General features: G+C 33.0%; 1 protein-coding gene across 1 annotated transcript; it reads right to left on the minus strand.

Moving 5' to 3' along the window:
- Nucleotides 1-390: 390 nt before the first annotated feature.
- LOC114169820 (DNA polymerase epsilon catalytic subunit A-like) lies at nt 391-23,769 on the minus strand. Its single transcript, XM_028055140.1, has 49 exons — nt 23,458-23,769; nt 23,189-23,254; nt 23,031-23,090; nt 22,773-22,868; nt 22,276-22,436; nt 22,066-22,154; nt 21,738-21,955; nt 21,172-21,258; nt 20,894-21,028; nt 20,427-20,549; nt 17,906-17,989; nt 16,775-16,939; nt 16,504-16,680; nt 16,101-16,214; nt 15,765-15,869; nt 14,836-14,954; nt 14,558-14,729; nt 14,393-14,487; nt 14,052-14,157; nt 13,867-13,946; nt 13,580-13,756; nt 13,111-13,198; nt 12,903-12,983; nt 12,385-12,528; nt 11,855-11,950; nt 11,504-11,704; nt 11,318-11,372; nt 11,090-11,232; nt 10,545-11,014; nt 9,456-9,591; nt 9,172-9,369; nt 9,003-9,077; nt 7,850-8,040; nt 7,509-7,689; nt 7,371-7,435; nt 6,988-7,126; nt 6,793-6,894; nt 6,456-6,539; nt 5,880-5,954; nt 5,270-5,329; nt 4,915-5,177; nt 4,736-4,784; nt 3,629-3,789; nt 3,359-3,425; nt 2,218-2,328; nt 1,878-2,048; nt 1,587-1,784; nt 1,086-1,192; nt 391-941 (listed from the first exon to the last, which is right to left on the minus strand). The coding sequence occupies exons 1-49, from the start codon at nt 23,614-23,616 to the stop codon at nt 581-583; spliced, it is 6,660 nt and encodes a 2,219-aa protein (XP_027910941.1). The 5' UTR covers nt 23,617-23,769; the 3' UTR covers nt 391-580.
- Nucleotides 23,770-24,410: the final 641 nt, after the last annotated feature.

A 24,410-nucleotide genomic window follows, 5' to 3' on the forward strand; every position in this document is an offset into this window, starting at 1 on the left:
CATTAAACCTTATATAACATTCTCAACATAATTCAAATCCTATGTATAATCTTAACTACAGCTTCTTATAAACGCGTTTGAGTAAACTCAATCAAGTATTTAATGAAATACTTATTTAATAGATTCATTTTGGTAAATTGTACTAAAATCTATAATAATACATAAAAATATATCTTTTTTTATATTAACATTTCGTTATTTCAGTTTTATCCTTAATTATATTAAAAATTAATTATATATTTTTTATCAATAATAATTCAAATTTTTATAAAAATTAAAAAAAACGAAAACACAATTTTACTAATTAAAATAGAACAAATATCATGAATTGCTTTTCAAGCAGATATCATATATTCTTGAATGCTCAATAGATAATGAATTTAGTAGCTTATGATTTTAGGAACTTGTATTGTATGACAACAATTATATTTCATTAATCATGGTAAACATTTCATATACACGTAATTTACATGATGGAGGTGATAAATAGAATAAAAGAATTGCTTTGAGCAGTGTCAAACAAACACTGTCATGGTAGACATTGAGATACTATTACTCTGATTCTAGACACTAATTTAAACTATCTAAGTTCTAAAATCCAAGAGGTACACTCTTGGAGAAGCATGAATTTCTGACGAGATGCTATGTTAAAGAAAATCTGCATCTTTCTACGAAATTCATTTGCATCTTCCTTGCAACTAAACGAGCCTGCACATGCGCATTGCTCTGCCAAATGTGCAGCTTTCACCTGATGGCACCTGATACACACCACATCTTGCAGGTGATATAGTCGTTCTCTTTGTCTTACCGTCTGAAGAAGAGCATTTTCCATCACCTCACGGTCATAAGGCTGCCCACACTGTGGCACAGCACAACGCCACTCCTCAGTTAATAAAGCTGAATCCCGGCACAAGTCCAAGTCTCTGCAGTCATTGCAATAACTGTACCCAAGAAGCAAAATTAAAACATGTGAATACAGGAATCTTAAAGCCTCTTTTTGTGTTCATGATTAACATTGTTGGGATAGTCAACATTGAGTGAGAAATCTTTTGCTCTTCAATAATGAAAACTTGTTAACTTTTTACCTGCATATGACGTTGGATAAGACGAATGAATGACAAGGATCATGAAACTCGGCTTCAGGAGCAAACTCTTTGACATCAACATATTTTAGCAAATTCTTTCTCAACACCTGCAAGTAAACGAACCAATCAGAACTACTGTTCTGCTCACCACAGCGTAGAGACAAGAAAATCAACAGCAGAAGAAAGAAGTCATTCAACCTAAATTACTCAAGGAAATATATGAATCTGCCATGGAATTATATGAATTTAACAAGGAAACATCTCATGGCCTCTGAAGTATATTAGAAGGATTCTATGTGAGACCATACAGCAGATGTACCACAAAAATATAATATTAATGATAGTATGATGATAAGACAGCATTAGGCCATTTAAGGAAAACAAGTACAAAAATTGTAGTAAATGTAAATCTCTCTTGCAGACCTCCTTTATTATGTTATGAAACAAATAAATGAATAACTGTTAAAAGAATTTTGCTAGCATTGCTTAAACAATTATTACCAAGACTTCATGCTCCACACTTCGGTCAAGGGCCAGGACAGCACAGACATGCTTGATAAATTCCAAGGCAGCATCCCCTCTATGTAATTCAGGGCCTGGTGATATACTCTGGTTGTTTTCTGATCTGCTCACCTCCTTCATATGAAGACTAATGTCGTGAACAATTCCTAGCAGTTTGTCCGCAAAGTAAGAGCTAATCTGTGGAATAGAATATGCAAAAACAAAAATAAGTATAAACTAATCCTTCGAAAGAAGAAAACATGCAATTTCAGTTTTGCTGTTATGTTATACCTGTCCTTTGATGTATTCTGTTATTTCTGATTCAAAAGCAGCTGCAGCTCCAATGCTTATTGATGGAGTACAGGTGTCCCCATCCTGAAATGAGGCCCTGATTTGTGCTTGGTTTTGTGCATAATTCCAGGGAATATACATGAATTGAGAAACGATGAAAACAAAATGGTCCTGTAGATAGCCATTATATGAACAACTTAGACACGAAGAACGCAGAACAGCTCCTGTATTAAATTACTGGCCATTCGACTTTAAATACAGTACATTAATCTTCAAATGTAAAGACTCCTTCCCTTCATCACATCAGTATTCGAGGTAAAAGTTTTACAAGGTAACTTACTTGGACTTTTTTTGGCAAGTATTCAGCAATGTTCCAGCTTGATATAATGTCTAATTGGGATTTATCATTCATGGCTTCATCAGATTTTACTGGTATTCCACCGTAGTTATACTACACGCAGAGAATCACAATGACAACAATATATGATTACATGATGTTGGACAGACAAATGAAATAATTGTAAGACTGCATGACTATATCACTTACAAACGTTAAAAAATACACTAACTTTCAAAGTTGTACAGCAAAAACTAATGATCTTCTCAAGTAATTAGATAATTAAGCACTTGGTCACCATCAGTATGCATTTGATGTCAAAAACAGTATAACCCAACTGGAAACAAGTACTGCTTGGGATTTGTAATATTTGGCTATGAGAACTACTATCACCCCATTACGAAATCATATACTATCTTCATCAATCAAGCATATTTCCTTTTTCCTTAATTAGAATCAGTGAAGAAACTCTAGTACTCATTTTGGCATCAGAATCAAAACCTCTCCCACAAAGATGCTATTTCACATACAGACAACCCAACATTATATTAAATACTTTCCACTAATTAAAGAAATTTTTTATTTCCCATGGATTTGCAAACATCCAAAGTTCAATTATATTATTATTTTTCTAACCAACCATTAAGAATTATAATTATCAAATATGTACTGCAAGGGATTTGTAATATTTGGCTATGAGAACTACTATAACACCATTACCAAATCATATACTAGCTTCATCAATCAAGCATATTTCCTTTTTCCTTGATTAGAATCAGTGAAGAAACTCTAGTACTCATTTTGGCATCAGATCAAAACCTCTCCCGCAAAGATGCTATTTCACATACAGACAACCCAACATTATATTAAATACTTTCCACTAATTAAAGAAATTTTTTATTTCCCATGGTTTTGTAAACATCCAAAGTTCAATTATATTATTATTTTTCTAACCAACCATTAAGAATTATAATTATCAAATATGCTTGGCAGACCTGTATTAATTAATTATTATTCTTAGGGGCAAAGCAATCCCCAGGCCATTCACAATTGCTTCAGAAATAATTTGAAGAAAAAAATACCTTGCGACAGTAATTAAAACAGTGAGGTCTAAACACTGAACAACAAAAAATCATGACAATACCTGATCCATAAATAGCAACGAGCACCAGAACTGTAGCGGTTCAAGCTCAATCCATTCAAATAAATCTCTAAAAAAATAAGTGATACAGGGTTACATAAAACAAGAAGCATCAGTCTAATGTCAATTAAGTTGAATTTAACAGAAAAGGAAAAAGACTCAACTGAGTTATTCTTTCATCACAACTTTAAGCAATTCATTTGAATTATCCCAAAGATAGCGAAACTATTATATAATAAAAGAAAGTTAATTTACGGCTTTTGCAATACTGACCTAGATTGTATAGTTCTTAACAAACTGTCACAGTAAGCTTTGGCTCTGGACAGATCATATTTCCCTGTGTCTATAATAATCTTCGTGAAGTTTGCAAATACAATTGTAGCACCTAACTTGCGGAACTCTGCCAACAACAATGCGAAGACCTTTTGCATGACCTATAAAATCAATGCAATCAATCGACATGAGTGACATTCAATTAAAAGAATTTAGTTAAGATATTTAAATCACAATGAAATGAACTAATAAAGGCACACAAGCCTGAAAAAAACCCCACTTTAAAGGCAGGAAAACACATTCTATATTACGATAAGAAAAGGAAAAATAAAAAATGAATTTAATTACATTTAGGAGTGCTCCCGATACGATTTAGTTCAGTTTCCAGCTAAAAAAATCATCCGAACCAATAAAAAACATGTGTGGTGCAATTTGGTTCGGTTGAAATTAATTATGCAATACAAACCAAACTATTGCAGTTTGAGTTCGTTCAGTTTTTGCAATTTCAAAACAACTTTGCAACATTTTATTTGTTGAACAAGCATTTAACTTAAAAGCATTACCAATGAACGAATTTAAAGCAAAACATTACATATTAGTTGTTGTCAAACATTTCATAATTATAGTAAAAAATACAAAACAAGATAACCATGATGAAAAGTCAAATAATTCTATACTACATCAATGAAACAGTCAACTGCAAGCAACAACATAACACTAGATTTCTGACAGAAGTAACACGAAGAATAATTTTAATTGATAAATGCAAAGATCTAAATAATACTATATAAATTAAACCATATTCAAATTTAATAAAAAGCTCAATTGAAATAGATGAAATTTACTTACATTTAAAAAAATAAAAATAACATGGAAATAATAAATAGAATGCACTAGGCAGTTTGGTTTGGTTTTCAATCCCACACCGCCAACTAAACCAAGCTGAGTAGTCCGGAGAGAGAAAAAAAGAAACTAAATACAATTCAATGAATTTGGTTTCTCAATGGGCAGTGTTTGAATTCGATTTTCTGTTTTCCAATTAGGATGGCTCGCTTTTAAACACCTCTAATTTCACTCACTATAGAGCTTTTAGTGTAAATTGTTTACCTTGTGGAGTAGCTGGTGGAGAGCTGGATCATGAAGTTTTGATTTAGGGCTGCAATGCAGAAAGCAGAACAGGAATTAATTAGACAAAAAAATACTATGACTGTTAATACTCAGGTAGTGTGGACCCATAAGCCCATTTGTGTGGTTGTTTAACAATGGCTAAAGAATGTAGTAAAAACCTGCAAAGCCATCTGTACAGATGCTGCAAAATTGAATCAGCATAAACATTTCCTGATGTCACTGCATCTGCTAGGCACCGCTGGATCAACTGCTTAAGGACTCGAAAGGCATGTGCACAAGAGGTAGACTCATCAAAACCATTCTGATCATTCATGGAAAATGCTCCAGAATCATGTTCATGACCAAATCCTAATAGAGTGCCTCCTTCCATTTCATTAACTAGGCTGTATTTGAGTAGAGCATTTACAGCTAGGTGGTGTATCTGCATACAAATTAATTAATAAATAAAAATAAAACCATCATTAACTTTTAATTCTCATTCAATATGGAGAAAGTAACTTTAGATCATTGAACCTTTAACTCCACAGTTACGTTTCTATAAGCTCCAGGATATATAAGAACAGGTTGTTGGACCTATTTTCAAATAGCACAGCAGTCAATTTGAGCAATCAAATATAAGCATTTTAAATCATCAAATAATAACAAATAATGAGCGAAAATTATTCTCCGGTGACAATATTGGCACGCTTTAGGCCTCTATAGTATTTATCGAAAAACCATTGGAAACCTAAAATCTTATCATTTATGTCAGAGTGGTGAATTAGTTCATTATTATTCTGTTACTAAATCTGGGAGATTTCTCCAACAGATAACATCTTTTACAAAAGAACAAGTTAATCATGGCAGTCATGTTATAAAAAGTTGTTACTGCATATATTTGTAAAAGAATAAGTTAAAACCAGAGTGGTTAAGTACAGTACAATAAAAATCAGAGTGGTTGAGTACAGTACAATAAAAATCAGAGTGGTTGAATACAGTACAATAACCGCAGCTTTCATAAGCATACAGAAATTGTTTTGATTCTCAAATAATAATAATATGTTTTGCGAAATTTATAAGTGGAAAACATTAGGGTCTGCAAAAATTCTGGATAATAAAGAACCAAAATAACTACGTGGCATACCTCGTCAACAAAAAAGTTCTGTTCGCCGTTAATCCCACCTAAATCTGGAAGGCCATCATCAGATATCCAAAGAACCTGTACAAATGGAAATCTCCTTCATGAATTATCATTTTAGGAACTATATTATGAATTACTTAATGTTCAACCCTGACCTCTTAATAATCACAAACCCACATTTGAACATACCAAAGCTAAAATTATTTTGTTCATGTGAGGACACAAGATGTAAAACATCAAAAACAAAGAAAGAGCAATAAATTTTCTTTTTGTTGATGAGTCTTAGAAAGTGCATTTATATCTTACTCAACCAAAAAACTAATAAGGAAAGATTTGCACCCACTCATTTACTATAAATTGACTATACTTTTAGTCGATATGGGATATCTAACATATTCTCTTACATTGATAACTGCACCATCTCAAACATGAGACTGGATATTATTGACTGGTTAGATAGCAAATCGATTGCAGATGACATAATATATCCAACAAGTTAATTTTGTAGGATTGAGTCTGATGTAAACTCACTATCTAGATATGATATTACAATAACTTCAATCAAATTAAAATTAAAACCTGTTGACAATCCCGCAATGCTCTTGAAAAGAAGATATCTGCCATAAATATGAGCCAGTCAAGTTCAAAGTTCCCCAGGGGTACCTGCAAAGCACATGCACAAGAAAACAAAACGTCATACAAACTACAAAATATAACTTCTCAACTTAAAAGTATTTCGCCTCCAGGAACAATTAATGGCGTGTAAAGAGAGCTACGTATGTTTTTACTTGTCTTAAATAACCACTTTTGTTAATTGAACATTCCTAAACTATAAATTTCTTTTACAAACAAATATTTTTTTCAATTTTTTTTATAATTTCCCCCCAGATATGCTTCTAAAGATTGAAGTACTTACATGAGCATATCTTGAGAGAGCAATTCTTTGATTTAACCATTGGACTGATGCAGCACAGCGTTGCATTCCAACTTTACCAGCAGTTTGTTGCCATCCAAGAATCTAAACAACGCCAAAATTAAATATATTAACAAAAAAAGAGAGGTCTAGTTACAGACATGGTTGAAAAGGACTACTTGTTTCAGACATTTTTACCTGGTACTGACTATCACGTGCATTGTAAGGAACACTCAGACAAGGAAAATCATCTAGAGCTCGGATGCCCAATTTTATTAATTGAACATTAGGGCATTCAATGACAGCAACCATAGGCACATGATTTTCCCTTCCGTGACTAAGATTGAGAGAAGTGCAAAATAACTCAGTCCAAAAAATGTAAACAGGAGCTTATAGAATTTCATAAAATAAATAACTGGGAAAGCCTCAATCTTTTAAGGACCATAAAGATTAGCATTGTAAAAATTTATGGGACATTAGAATGATAATTAAGGTGAAGAGAGAAATTAAGCGAGATTTAAATAAATGTAGTTCTGAAACGTTCAAAGAGATTTATAGTAAACCAAGATAGAATAGATAACCTGTGACCATTTATTGCTCTTTGCATCACTGTTTCAGCATCCTTGACATGTGCGACATAGTCCACCTGTATATAGGACATAATTATACTCAAACTTGATACAGATTAGTAGACAATCAAAAAAATGTAGTAGACTTACCTTAAAATTAATGTCATTCCTCGGAGGTGGCTCAATAGACAAAGCCTGGCAAGCATCATGAAATTGTCTTTCAAGAAAAGTCGGTGATAAATCTTTGTTTTGATAGGGATTAACCACCACAACAGTTATTGCTTTTGATGCAGGAAAATATCCAACATATATAGCCCGTCCCTCAGAGAGACTGAAATTCATAAAGGAGTATTAAATATGAAACTAAAGCTTTAAAAATATTGGAAGAGAAATAAAAAAATAACATGAAGTTTCAAAGCAAATGCAACTATATGTTTTTAACACAAATGAATGAAGAAAATAATCTCTGTAAATAAGGAGCCTCCACTTACCTGTGGTACAAATAAAAGAAGGATAAAGACTGTTCAAGATAAACACATTCTGTCGTAGTCTTCATGTGCAATTCACTCAAATTCCATGGTTCATGAAGACTACGTTTATTAGCAGTTTTGTCCACCTTACATACGCAACCAAGCTGGATTATAGCATTAAACTCCAGCGGCACCTTAGTTTCATATATTCCCTGATATAAAACTGAGTCCGTAAATTTCAATTTAACTACACTGATCATATATATTTTAGACTACAATATAATATTGATAATACAATTTAAGCTCTTGATTGGAACTTAGTAACATAAATCCAAGAATTATACGGGGGTTGTAAAAAATTATTCAGATTCGAGAGAACCCCCATTTTATACAATATAAAAGATCCTCACAATTTGGAACACAAATAGACCTTTCGCACATTGCCAAATTCATATAACCTAAAAGTTTATAATAAAAAAACCACAGTTCATATCACAACTTTTATCAGTCAATGTTGAAAAGTTCGACTTTATCATGAACCAATCTAGTAATTTGCTAATCAAAATGAAAGACACACAATAAGCCAGGAAAATATTTTGAATGAATAGTGCATATTCAATGCCTTGCTCAGAAGAAAATACAATCTAGTAGAACTATATTTTAATGAGGCCAACCATACTCTTACAAATACATGGCACATACAAGTGTTTAAACACAGAAAAAACTACCTTTAACCCTGGGTAAAAGATAAAGACAACTTCGTATTTATTGAAGTCAAACTACCAACCAGTAAATACAAGAATTTACTGTACATCAAATTAACAACCAAATATAGGGTGAACAACAAATTGGTACTCCATTCAATAACTTTTTGTATATGTTAAATTCCAATAATATAACCATTGATTACGTTGAAATTATCTCAATGTTTATGCATACAAAATTTTCAATAAATTGGGCATCTATAACTAGATCATCTTATAGTAGACATTGGTTTATATTTTCAAAATTAATGTTTGAAATTTTATAGAAATTAAGATATGCAATAACATCTTTTAAAGATTGGATTATAAACTTTAATATATGCAAAGAATATTATTGGATGTACTAACATGATCCTCACTCATACTACACACACACACACACATACAAGATGATTAGTCAGTATGCTGACCTCAATATCAGGATCCGCTAGGAGAGTTGCAAGTTTTTTGCTTACTTCCCCATATTCAATTTCATTAATTGAGACCTGCAAAATTTTCACGTAATAATGATACATTTAAAGGAAAAAGCTAACAAAACCTACTAAAACTGAAAAAAATAGAAGCAATATCACCACATACCTCATATAAGTTATAATTCAGCCTTCCACGAGGAAGAGTCTTGTTAACACGTTTACCCATAAATTCTTCAGTAATTGGAGATCTTGAATTGAGGTAAAAGACTCTAGGAACAGAAACAGGAATCTTATGCATACTCCCATCAACAACAACCCAAGCAAAAAATTGGCCTATCAGTGAACTGGGAACTAATTGTATTATCTGAACCACAAAAATGGATAAGAAATTTTAAAAATCATACCAATCATGAAGAAAAAAATTGACTACCTGCAAAAAGTTAACCTTACCTGCCAATGACACTTCGTTAAGTCTACCTCAAGCCTTTTAAGATATGAACTGACATGACTTCTTCCTAGATTCCTCTTACCATTCATTTGTTCAGAAACACCATTTATGCGATTAGATGTCTTTGATTTCTCCAATCTGGGAAAACAAATCTCTTCTTTAGTCAGGTTTTTGTCCAACAATCAATGTTCAATGTATGGCTTAAAGGATGCTAGGTCAGTTAATAGTAAAGTCAGTCAAACAATGATATGAACCTAACATTATAAACTTCACAACAGGGAATAAGCTTCAACAACAATTGTCACACCATGAAAGCCAGGAATTGTAGTAAGAGTCAAAGGCCCTATAAAACCCATATAAAACCACATTCTTTCAATGTAGGACTCAAGTTTTATTTTGGTAATAAATATAGAACTCAAGTCACATACATTACAATTGGATCCTATCACATTATTCATGATTGGTCCTTCACAGGTTACAGTGGCCCAGTTAACGAAAGCTGTAGATATTTGTGGATACCCTATTCTATTTGGACAACTTGTATACAGTTCAATGGGTGTTACTCTCCAATCAAATTTAGAGTATCATCTCAATAATACACAATGACATTTAATGGAATCCACCGAGGTGAAACTCTGATTCTGATTGGAAAACAACACCAATGATACTGTCCATTTCAATTCTCTTAAGTTTCAATTTCGTTTTCATTTAAGCCAGGAATAGTTTTGTAAGTACTAAACTCTTCAGATGTCACAATAAAGACTCGTGTCATACAAATTCTAAAACACAACAATTTCATAATATACAAGAACATAGCAATGCTAAATTCCCCCTTTCGAGCTTTTTTATGTGCTAACTCTATTAGTTATCATGTTAACCGGTGTCTGCCAATAAAATTACATGCATAATGCAGAAAAGAAAAGTATTTCAGTAGAAGATCCAAAGGACGTAGGATTAATACATTGTTTTAGCTCTTTCAAACAGCCCAAGACTATCTTTTGGGACTTGCTCTTAATGGAGGAAACCACCCCGAAGAGTTTCCTAACACCAAGGTATGAACTTAGATATATAGGTAGCAATGGGCACTTTACCTTTGCTTCTTTCTTCTTTCCAGAATATTTTTCCACATTTGCTTCTTTACTTGAAGCCATCCCTGATAATCTACATTTCTGTCTACATTTTCATACGTTTCATCTTGTTGTAATGGTGAAAGTCGATTTTTCTTGCTGCTATTATCTTTACTATGCTCTTGCTCCAAATCTTGTTGATCACTGAGCTTCCTTGAATTTTGTTCATTATTAGCTTCATAATGCCTTATAATTGGTCTAGGTCCGTATGTAGAACTCCTACCCTTGTTTCCAAAGTCCTCTAACTCATTGAGAATCTCATCATCCATCACAGGAGAGACACGATTTGAGTCATTATGCTTTTTTGACTGCCTGTTTTTGTTCATTGATTCAAAGGCATCAACTATTTTCCTTTGGCGAAACTTGTCTTCCTTCTCACGAACCTTTTTGTGCAACCAATCAGGATGAGCTACCCTAGGGACAGGATTTGAAACCTGCGGCATTAAACTCCTTTAGAAGAGCAAACAAGAATGGATTATTTCAAATACATACAAAAGAATTCAATAAACCTTTTGCATTGCAGCAGGAATAGTGACAATCTTTTGAATTGCAGAACTAAGCCTCTGCTTGTAATAGGACCAATCAATTATCGAACGAATGGCAACTTCTGATGAAACCTTGCACCATTTTCGGACATAGAACTTCATTACCTCTGCATACATTAAGCATACACCTATTTAGAATATGGACAAGAATAATTTTGTTTTATCTGTCAGTTAAGAAACTAAAAGAGTTACCGGCATCAGTTTCAAATATTGCCACAGGAATAGCACGCTCACTAACTGGTGTGCCCTGCAAAGGCAAATAACCTTTTAAAATAGAAGTAACTAGGAGATAAAGAAGTTGTGATGATTGTAGGCAGATGAAAAAGGAAAATAAATATTTGCGATTCACAAATTTTCTGTATCAAACATGGACAACACCTTTGGTTCACTTGCAACTATGTACTGACATCGAAGACCTTTATCTTTGACCATTGTATCTCCAAGAAAGTCAGCTAGACGTCTAGCAGTGGTAACAGCACAAGACTTCTGCTCACCATAATCAGCTAAAGATTTGCTCATGGTACTTGATTCTGATATATAATCAAGCAACTCACTGTCTGCAACATCCTTTCCCTGGTTCTGTATGACAAAGATTTGATAAAATAAGGAAATAAAAAAGTTGTACCTAGTCATGAGCATCGATATCTTAAAACTAATTTGAGCCAAACATATATGAACTCTCTTAATAATCATTAAATTGTTTTAGGAGCTAGAAATTAACTAGCATACATCAAGAAGATCAAGCCAGCGGTTTGCCACCGATGCAACAGCTGAATAACATTCTTCTAATGTTGAACCATGGAGAAACTTGTCAAAAAGTTCAGCCTGTGACAAGAAATGTGTTTCACATTAAAAAAAATTGAGAAAAGAACAACCATAAAAAGAACCTCAACATTGAACAAAATGTTATGTTTAAATGTGATGGCAATGCATTAATGAAAAATACATAAAGAGAATTTCATCAAAGCTGTTAGATGAGCCAATCCACAAAATAGACACCCACTAAGTTTGGGGCTACTATTTCTGCAAAATTAGAAAGTACAATATAGTTACCAATTTTTGTGAAAAAAATCAGCTATTACTTATAAACATTAATTCATTCACTTTAATCAGTTTTTGTTCCACAGATGTTAATATTCTCACTTATCAGCCTTGTATTAAAAAAATTGACAGGTTTATCATTCCCATGAACAGCATCAGGGAGAATATTGTATGGCATTGCAATTAAAGATGATGATCACAATTCTTTATCAATATACCTGGAAAACTTTGATTAGCTTCAGTTCACCTCTGCGCTTGATCTCAAAACCTTTAAGCTCTGCAAGGGTCCCGTCATCATTAAAAACAGCATATCGCTTCTTAATCAAAATTCCTTCTTCCTTGGAAGCAGGAAGGATCATTGCCTACACCAAAGCAAAGCCATATAAGTAATTTACATATCTTAGAATTTGAATTTAAGCATAACTTAACCCTTTAAAATTGGTTTGGAACTTAGAATTATCTCAAGTCAATATAAAGACTTGAGTTTTTCCGATACAACATGAACACAATTGCGGTTTATGTGGAAACAATAGGATGGGTGGCCCAATAATAGGTCTACAATAAACTCAGATATCATCTTAGATTTTGGGTTTTATGCTTAAGCCAACACTATAAAATCTACTCGTGAAGTGAGAATTGTCCCCTGCTTATAGTTGCTACTTTAGTCTTACCACTGGTCAATCAAATAGTAAAAGTCGAGAAAACATCAAAATCATAAAATATGCCTACATTTTACCTTGTATGGCCCATCCACCTCAAATTCAATAGAGCATTCACTATGAGTTGTATAAGTTTTCCGGATTGGATCTGTGAGTGTCTGTCAGAAAATTCAAAGAATGAATTAATAACAACCAATAGCAAAGCAACTGCAAAACACTGATCAGTAGAGTCTGCATCAAATTGTGAATTAAATAAATGATTTACAAATAAAATTACAAGCTGACCTGATATTGATCGTTTGTATTATTTATTGCCACATCAACATTAAGCATAACACAAGGGTATGATATCGTGAACTTCTTCTTTGGGTCTCTGAAATCATTAAATATGATAATCATTACCAGATTTCTATCAAGAGCACTGAACATTATTGATAATTAGATAGAGAAAGAGACAATTTGGAAGAAAAACAGGGTAAAAAAGCAGGAAGCAATATATTGGTTACAGCTAACACCTCAAACTACACTGAAGGCATGAGGAATGATAGAAGAACATCCAATCATCCTTATTAACAATTAGGCACCCAAATAAATGTCCCTTAATATTGGAAGTCAGCAATTTCCTAAACTTCTTCATTATATGAACAAATTAAACCATGATTGTCTTAGAATAGGCAGTATTAAGCAACTAAAAGAAAAACAATCAATTAAAATTCCAAAACATGTAGTCTAATTATACACGAATAGAGCATACGTTGTTTTAAAAGTGAAATTTTCCGGAAAAGATCCAGGTAGTGCACACCAAATACCATCCGTGTCTAGTTCAAGTGGTTTTCCTATTTTTTCTACTAGCAAGCGGGCATTCTGAATTATTTTTGCACCAGTATATGTCACTACTCCAGCCATTTCCATGGAATACCATCTTGCACCCCTGTAAGATAAACATCAACGCAAGGGATGATTCAGGAGAAAAAAAATAGCAAATGTAACTAAATGAACTCCAATGAAACTTCAGGAAAATATGAAGGTTCATTTACTTACTTGCGCATGACATATCCATAAAAGGAATTAAGTATACACTTGTGAGCAAGTTGCAATGAATCATAAAGCACAACCATATCCTGATGCATGAAATAATTATAATTAAATCCTGTCATAACCGAGTATTGCTCATAGTAAATGAATAACTTGTTGAAGAACCTACAAGTTACAAATATATTTTATACCTGTGCTTCTTGGATCTTCATAGAATTTCCACTAGCCTTGGCCTCTGACAATTTTCCCTTCCAAACCTTATTGAGACCTTTATACTCGTATCTTCTATCCCGGAAACTTCAAGATAGCACAAAATAAGGGCTTAGTACACGACAAGCAAGAAAAGAAAAAAGTGCAGTACCAATTTAAAGAAATTCTAAGGTTAGGACACGCGGTATCTATGAACTGTATAACGTATATGTTTCTCAAGTTATGAACATCTAAGGAGATAATAATTACTTTCTGCCTCTAACTACATATGCAAAAGGTTAACTTTATCATTCAAAATTAATCTCCAATGATATTCACTCACCTGCGAACAGTGTCAACATAAAATGGATTTTCCCGCATGCAGATTCCTGCTTCACGAATTTCAGTAACAGGTTTGTCGAGTACCCGCTTATATGCCTGTGGAATCCATCAAGATTTAGTAATCATATATTATTCAATCAAACATGTTCAATGAAACAGCCATAACCTTCTGACAGTATTTCTTTAATCGATCTTTCAGTCTTGATTGTTGCTCTGATTTGGGAAGGTCAAGAAAAGATTTTGATGACCTCTTTTCAGAATAGCGGTGTAAGGATTTGTTGTTCTCAGAATCATCAACAAACTCTGATTCAATTTGTGTCTTTAAAGCATAGTAGTCACTGAAGGATTTCAAATAAAAGTTATAGTCAATAGTTTATTAATTTTCAAATAATGTCCTCAAAAGATCTGTAGAACAGGGAACATTAAGTGAAAAGAAAATTACACCTTTTCTTTGCCATGAATGTTTCTCCACGCCAAACCCACTCAAGCTTACGTAGGCAAGTCTTTCCAGGACGATTAAAATCACATGCAGTGCAGACTTCATCGGTAACAATTGATGGTGGCTGCAAATATGAATGAGAAGAATGGGAGGTTCGTATTATCAGAATTTCAAAATTCAGAATGACAATCTTATTGGAAATATCAAGAGAAAACAACAATGATATCCTTAGCTCCTAGCATTTTACATCATATGCTTATCCACACTCAATGTTTGCCATAAAACGATCAGAAATTGTTGTGATAATGTGGCGAGATGCATTGCCTCTATCAACAATAATCATAAGTGTGTAACCCAATTTTAATATATGCCAGAGACTGCATAAATGCCATCTTCACATTTAATATGCCTCAAACTGCATACTGTAGTCATCCTCATATTTTACTACTCTTATTAACATTATTTTGAAAAACCATCTGAGGAAGATAGGAGAGCACTAGGGATATTTTAACACGTAAATATATTCTGTTTTGATAATTAAATTCTGCAATTTATAGAGGTAAAGACTTATTTTAAATTAATAAAACTCCAATACCAGGGTATTATGTATTCCAAAAGGCCTAAAGAAGGTCCAATTGAAATTAGGAGAAGGGGTGTGAAATGGGTGTGGGAAGAGAGTAAAATGTGAAGGAAAAGCTACAGTATGAGAATGCGAATCTGAGAAATAGGGAAAGCTTTATGTTGATAGGGATCATGTGTATCTTTCTTTCTTTTCAGCTCAGAGCTTGGCGCCAAAGGCTTTTCTTCCTTGGCTGGGGTATTTTGCTGTTTTTTTAATCAAAATACACTCTCACTTCTGGTGGATAGAGTTTATTTCTACCAACATGCATATCCTGCTAAAGTGCAGGAATATAAAATACAAATATCATCATACCTGAAGTCGGTTTGTTAAAATTATGTTTGGATACATAGCGGCTACATCCAGGTGATAAATGAGGGGACATTCATCACGTGTTGGCAAATCTCGTAATTTTACAAGCTGCATGCACAATGAGAAGTGGTCAGTCATCTTTATTCAAGCGTATTGAAATTTTCAGTAGTTTAGATCACAATAAACAAATGTGCATATCTTAGGCAATGCAATGACATATGAATAGCAAATAATGATCTTAAAATCATAAAACCAAACAATTAAATTACAGCTTACTCATGATTATGATACACAAGTAAATACATGAAAATTTGACCATACAAAAATCAGAATCAGTACCTTTTCCAGGATTGCATTCCTAACTTCGTCATAATTAGAAACAGATTCCAAATCCATCTTACCCTCCACTGTTATAGCATACTGTAGATCTCGATCAAGGTTGTTGATCAGTTGCTGGAACAATGCCACTCTATGGTTAGTCAAACATATTTTAAGAAAGATAAACAATATCATAATAGAGTTACTAAAATATAAACTAGTAGAATTATGGTTTTCATGTCTGCTCCAGTGGTCCTTCCCCTTGGGCATACACACAAGATTTCCTTATTTTGCAAAGAAAATAACTATAAGTGGAAGAAATAATAACTAAACGTATAAAAATTGCTAAAAGATTGTATGACATGTTTATGATAAAAAGGAAAGCTAGTCACCAGTAAAGTAATTTAAGATAGAAACAACAAACCTGAAAACCAGATGGCTCTAATGTAAAACTAGATGGGATGTCAGATCTGAATACACCACTTTCAAGACATTCCACATGACCACCAATGTATGTCTCACTCTCAAGAAGATGATTATTATGAAACTTCTCTGGATCAGACTGGTGTTTGTTAGGGCATATAACATTGGCCTTGTATGCCTGTAAAAGATGCCAAAACAATTAAACTGAAAGGAGAGAACGTTAGATGAAAAAATTTAAGCAGAGAATTCCACCATGAATAGTAAGAGCTCACCTGCACCATAAGTAACATTTCACAGAGGGTTCCACTACCTTTGCGCAAAACCTCGTCGGGTGGCATAGGTATAATGGTTGCAAGAGAGAAGATAAAGGGATGAACATAAGTTGTATATAAGTAATAAGTTGCCACTGCATCAGAAACAGAATAGGAGGCCATCATCTGCAAAAACATTTTAAAAAAATGATTAAGATGTCTCATGACCTGGATACATAACTTCTCAGATTTTCCAATGTCAAAGTAGAACATACTCCCTAATCCTGAGAAAAAGACAAAAAAAAAAAGGCATAAATTAGTGCATATAAGAAGGGGGCAATTCTCACCCTATGAACTAGCTTTGGGGTCAAGGGTCAAACCCAAAATGTAAGATGATATCGGAGTCTACATCCATTAATGGGTCATTTACCATATCATCCGTGCCCCAAGCCTAATAGTTCTAAGTGTGAGAGGAGTATTGGGAAAAACTCAAATCACACATTGACTAAAGCTGGTACCAGTACCGTATATAAGTGGATGGCCAATCTATGAGTTAGCTTTTAGGGGTTGGTATTGGGGGTAAACACAAATTTCACTTCACCAAAATAATGTATACATGTGGGGAAACCCACATCTCACTAGCTGATTTTGCTAGATTAAGTTATCACCTAGGGACAATACCAAGATAATGTACATAAGTTGAGAGCCAGCCCTCACCCTATGACCTAGCTTTTGAGATTGATTTAGGCCCAAAGCCAAAACCTAAGAAGCTCTATATTTGCCATAAGTAGAACCCAAAACACCGACAAATTAGGAGACGTTTGTTTACACAAAATATAAACATAAAGTAAAAGGCCCACTCTTCCAAATTACCATAGCAATGTCACTCAAACAATTGTATCCCATTTTATTCTGCAAATAAAACCACAACTTTTCACTAACCTCCGTTTTAACGATGAATAGCAGTGGCAATAAAAATGAACATTTATTTTGTGCACAATCATAACAATTAAGCTAACAAGACAAAAAGGGTGTTCAAATAATTTTACTACAAATTCGCACTCTATTTCATTACAGAAAATGATTCATACCAATACATCATAGCAAACCAATTTAATAAAAAATAAAGACATCAGTTCAAATGACTCATACCTGAGGCTTTTCCTTTGCAAAACGCACCATGTCTTCAGGATGCACCTCCAATGGATCATATCCCAACTTTGCTTTTGTAACAGCCTAAAGAAGAACAAATTTGGTTAATTAAAAATTTGTGAGCTGAGAACTTATTCCTGCTTTACTTATTATAACATGCAAGGAAACTGTTCAATTTAATATAAAAATTAAGTTCTTTTTCAAAACTAATAAGTATAAAATTCTAAAATGATTTTCACAATATAGTAAATAAATTATGCATGGTTAAGTGGATAGCTTTTTGAGAAAATATTAGTTTGTCTTCATGCACACAGCTCATCACCCTGAAGTTACAGGGTGCCAGGATAAAAATGTTTACAATTCTGTTATTGTTGAAAATACATGGTACATTTCCAGCTTGATAATTCAGTGTCACACTGAAAAAGAAATTGTTAAGTGTGAGAGAATAACTACTTTGCATAAAATAAAACTGTTGAAATTAGTATAGTAGGTTGTTATCAATTAGCTGTAACTGATTTGGTTAGTTGGCTATAATTGTGAGACATAGGACTAAAACTGTGTGTATGAAGTATCCAATAGAGTCCATTTTATATAAGTTAATTACAATAATAGTTAAAGGAGATTTTATTCCTTTAATGTTCACAGAACTCCCTGTTAATTGCATTAAATTTCAATCTCCGACTGTAATGCAAATTAATTTTGTTTTGTGGCGCACGAAATGGAATTTAGCTAAAGAATTAAGATGTTAGAGAAAGACATGCTATGCAAATAGATTGTGACGAAAGGAATTAAATATGTCAAGTACAACAAATCTAATAAAATATTCTGCTGCGTCTTATGATATTATCAATACTCAGATACTGCTTCATTAATAAGAGTTGGAAAGTCGCCTTAATTATTGTCACCCTTAGTGCCCCTCAGCAGCAACCTCTAAGGGATTTCCTTAGTTGCAACATCAAGGGTGGTAGCTTAGTCTGACATTAAATAGATATGTGATTAAATGATAAGATAGCACTAAAACTTATCCTATATTGATTGTTGGGATGGATTAACCAGCATTTGTAACGCTCTAAGTTGGAAATCCAGGCATGAAGAAAGTGTAAGAAAACAACCTTAATTGCAATGAACCCTGGGCCCCTTAGTTGCATTAATTGCAACTTCAGGGGTGATAGTTTAATCCCCCACGTTAAAATGATGATGTCAGCTTTACTTTAAAATTCAATCTGTTAGTTCTGTTTCTTCCTTTAAAAGACCAAAATGAACGGTTTGGAACTTATCTATCAATATACTATACATTAGTCGTTCAATATCTCAATGAAATTCACTGAGCAACCAAAATTGAAAAAATAAAATAAAAAACTGATACATATATGAACTTGAAAAAGCATCGATAAAACAATTGAAGTAAACAAATCTTTATTTTACCATGTCTTAGAACAAGGTTAGATCAAGCAAGTCCCACAATCCCACATGAATATAAATAGAAGACATTTTTTTTTCTTTTGATTGAATTAAATATTTAAATATGTATGTATGTGTGTATATATCTATATATATATATATATATGTGTGTGTGTGTGTGTGTGTTTGTGTATCATGGAAGAAAAACTGTAATGAAGAAAATAGCAGTCATGATAATGGTAGTAAATATCACATGATACAATACGATTCACAACCCCCACGATACGAATCGTAGTAAAGCTCGTTTGCGTTCCCAAATCATTGTCGTATCATTCGTATCGAACTCTGAATCACGATTCTAACAAGAAACACAACCTTAATCGTGGGTCTCACTCCGAAATGGCCAGACACATGACCCAGTTTGGAAAAAAATTGCTAATCTACTTCTTTTCAATGGATGCGTACCAGTTCCTGATCTTCCCTACTCTGATTGTGATATGAATGTAATTCTTGGTGCCTTAATAACACAAAGAACATTCAGTTGGAGGAATCTTGAATAGAAAGATTCCAATTTTGAAGGGAGAATACAAGGAAGTTACAAACTGTTTTTTTTTTTCTACTCATACATAACTACTAACAGCAGTTCCTATTTATTGGAACTTATAGTTGGTCTCACTAACTCCTATCCAAACACAATTCTAAACTGACACATTATAGTTATTTCATATCAGATTGCCATGAATAGTTTTGTCTCTTTCTTTCTTATTCTCTTTGGACCAAACATTTATATGCCCAGATATTTTCTTTTTTCCATTTAACAAAGGAGTTAGGTGATACAACCTAGCCTAATCCAGCCATTATAACATTAACCTAATCTTCCCACTGATACAACCACTCTTTATGAATGTGTTTGTTATTGTTAATTACATCTTTACATGTTTATATGTCTCATATATTACATTTTGTAAATGTTTATGAATCTTACGATTTAATACGAAATGATTAACAATATGAAACATAAGTTCTCTAATACATGGTTGTCTAACTATTCAACTACCGTGTTCATGATTAATAAAATAAATTATGCGAACAGCTGAGAAATCGAGATCAAACTTTGTACCTTCAAGCCTTGGCTCCCCTGAGGGAGATAACTATCACGTTTAACCCAAGCAAAACAATCCAAATGGCAAGCATATTTGGCACGACATTCCCCTTGGTTTGTGTCACATTTGAACCCTAATTCCTGAATGATCATATAACAGTGATGAAAATAGAAGGAAAGGGAATGCCAACTAAATAAACTTAAAAAGAAAACTAATTGGTTTCCCGCTTTCACAATAACAGTAAAAAGGGAAACCAAATAACAAACATGATTTGTCCCAAAACTTTGGGACATAACATAGTCAAATTCAACTTCAAATACTGTGCGAACAGTTGACATTCTACAAATTCAAAGGGCTTTAATAGAAAATAGATATGCATCCAACATAATGAGATGGAGAATTGCACATAATGGTAGCATATACATTTTATTATTTTACCAATTAATGTAAGTCAATTGCCAAAAGCAAAAAGTTAACAACATACATCACTCATTTTGAACCCAAGATGGGTTGCCCTTCGTTCCAGGAATGGCCAATCGAAAAAATCACCATTATATGTCACGTAGATACCAGGTTTCACCTCTTGCATATGAGAGAACCACAATCTAAGAAGCTCAATCTGAAAACAAATAAAAACAAATGTCAACAAATTAGACTCATCATTACAAATAAAGAAACCACACACTGGAACAGATTTTCAACAACGAAATAAGATAACACATACTATATACCTACTGCTTATGGATTCACAGGTACCCTTACCTCATTTTGAACATTTGTCACTTTAAAACACCCTTCAAACTCTGGTTTTGGAGTGTACTCTATATCCTCTATATCATCCCCGACACACTATAGATAAAGCAAATAAATTATTTAAAGTTAACAGCCCATGACAATAACTAATGCCATACATTACAGTTTCTCAAGGTGCAATTCCTGAATCAGTTAACAACAATATTTCAAGCATAAGAGATGCATAATTTATTATATTCCAATTTCTAAATAATTTGCCACTGAAAACATTATGTAATCTCTAGTTGCATATCTAAACTTACAAATGAAGTCGCAACATTATATTCAATACTTTAATGCAAATCAATTAAACTCTGTGGACACAATTTGGGTTGTTGGGGAAATATAAAATCTCTTGCAGATAAACAATCTGAATAAAATGAACAATTTTTTAAAAGAAAGAGGAAGAAATTAGAAGATATTGATAACGAGAATACTAATGACAAGAATCTTTTGATGAGATGTTGGTAATTTCCTCTGAATAAAAAACAGTAAGAGTGAAAGACAGATTGCATGAATAACATTATGACGTTTACCTCCCTATTTATGATTAAATACCCTTGACCATCTACCATGTATGAAATCATCATAACTAAATCATAGTCAGCATCAGGAAACTTTAATGGAAGTTTTGTGGTCTCAATGTCAAATGCACAAACTCGAACTTCAGCACGCTGCAGAAGATCTGTCCTCTTTTCAAGTGTAACCCCATTATTGGACACTCCAACATCATACCACTGGCCACACCGTATATCTAGGTAATATGTTTTTGCAAGTGTCATGATAAATAGACAATATCATAGCAATGGAAAACAGGATAACAGAAAAAATATTAAAAGCAAAAAAAATAAGATCATAAAGTACCATTGTCAATGGCAAAACGAACATGATAAGGAACATCATATTCTCGAAGATCAGTCAAGCAATCTAGAAAGTCCTGAGGTCTATGTTCTCTGATAAGCAACAAGAACATGTAAGAAGAAAGGTTTAACTAAAATTATCTGAGATGAAAATATATGTCATTGCATAAAAGAAGTAATGTGAATATGAAGTAAGATGTGAAAATTGATCTACCTTCTTTCTGTTGACATGGATACAAAAGCTTCTGCAGTATCAGACTTAGCCTTATTTCTTTCAACAGAAGGCATCAGGTCTCTCTTCACATCCATCAATTGTTGTACGGTATCAAATGAAAGCTTTAAATAAGATTTTCTTAATCCAGATAAATGATTTTTCTGTCAAGAATCAAGAAAGCATCAGAGTCCATTTATAAGTATAGAGAAAGCAATCACAAACAACCCATTTGAATCAAAGCATAAACTTTTAAAGAAAATGCAACCTCGGATTTAACTTTCAGAAAGACATCGTCAAATCCACAAACAATTGCATGAAACTAATGCAGACTATATATCAAGACGAACCACATGCACTTGACTTTCTAAAGACTCTGGAAAAAAAATGCTAAATAAAATCGAATTAAAAATATTACTGGTGCTGAATGTTGTATTTTAAAAGATGTTTGTCGTGTACCAGACAAAGTGAAGCAGATAAGAAATGTATAAATTGCTTACAAGATCCAGGTCTTCTTTCTCTATAATTTCAATATCAGCAATCCGGGCTTCGTAACGTCTTCTCAGGTATGCTTCAACATCCATCTCCATTTTATCCTATTAAATTGAATTTATATAATCATAATTAACACTAACATCATGATGATTACTACAAAATAAACATTGAATCATAATATATCCACAACGGCAATGAACACGTTTAGACCAAAACGTACTACCATAGCACCACATATAACATACAGGAATGTTATCACCTACCTTTGTAGCTACGTAGAAGTAAGGCCGAAATCTGAATTTTGACTTGAATGAAGAGCCATCCTGCAAGCAGAATCCAATCAGTAAACTATTTCTTAAACCAGGTCACTCTTAGGAGAAAAAATTACTTTTAACTTAAGCAATCTTTACCTAAAAATTACCTGTGTGACAAAGTAAAGATCGACACAACTGTATTCTTTGTAACTGTTTTCATCCTGAACAGATGACTGCAAAAGTATGTAAAACCATGAATAGGCTAATAATAATGATCTATTTCAGGAAACCAACTAGCTGAGACTGCATATTGTGAATAGGAACCGGAAAACTCGACTGAGAATTGCAATTCAATCACTCATTCAGCGTAGCTATGTAATAACGTTTCAATTCACACTTAATCAGTGCTAGCGAATTGCAATAGTAATGTGCTTACGGATGCCAGAGTGAGTAGCCATCCGAGCCGTTTTTCACCCTCTGAAAACAGATCGAACCCTAATTTAGCTTCGAGCTCATCCTCGGGGTTGCGGTTCAGCTTCCGCTTCTTCGGTGCTCTGCTGTCTCTCCGGTCACGTCGCCGACCATCGCCGTTCATCGTTGCCCCAACGAGATCGAAGGTTTTGGCGTTGACGCTTTGAATGAAGGTTATGAGAGTTTGGAAAAAACTGCTACTAGCGTGAGTAGAAGATTGGGAGCGGAGGGAAGACACAATCAAGACGTTTTCCCGCGCTTTTTCCCGGGTCGCAAAGTAAAGTTTGGTCCGCAAAGAACAATCCGACGAACCGGAACGGTCCAAATTGAATAAGTTATACATCAAAGAAAATAAATTATCAATTTTAATTGGTTCAATACTTTTATTCATCTATCATCTATTTCCATTACAAGTCATCTATCTATAATTTATTATTATTATTATTATATTTTACAGAAGAATATTTTTTGTGACTTAGGTAAATGGTATATAACAACTGTATTTATTTTGTTTTCTCTAAAACATTTTTTCATTTAATTCTTTAATTCATAAAAAATACTTAATTAGAGAAATCATTATTAATATATTATTTATAATTTAAAGAAATCATTTTATATATATATATATATATATATATATATATATATATGTTCATAATCAAATTGATTAGTGATTCTGATTAAAAAATTATAAATGCTGTGATTTTTATGAATCAAATTAATGATACAAAAACATATTCTTATGAAATCCGATACTAGTATATAATTTAGTGCATAATTATATATATAAAAAAATATGATATCTATAATTTTTATGCTTTGAAATTTTTAAATAAAAAAAACAAGTATTTATTCTGATTCAAACTAAAGGATAGTATTAGTACATATTTTAATTCAAAATTATATCATATAAGAGCA

This window comes from Vigna unguiculata, chromosome 11 (genome assembly GCF_004118075.2).
Source record: "Vigna unguiculata cultivar IT97K-499-35 chromosome 11, ASM411807v1, whole genome shotgun sequence".
In the NCBI taxonomy this organism is placed as follows: domain Eukaryota; kingdom Viridiplantae; phylum Streptophyta; class Magnoliopsida; order Fabales; family Fabaceae; genus Vigna; species Vigna unguiculata.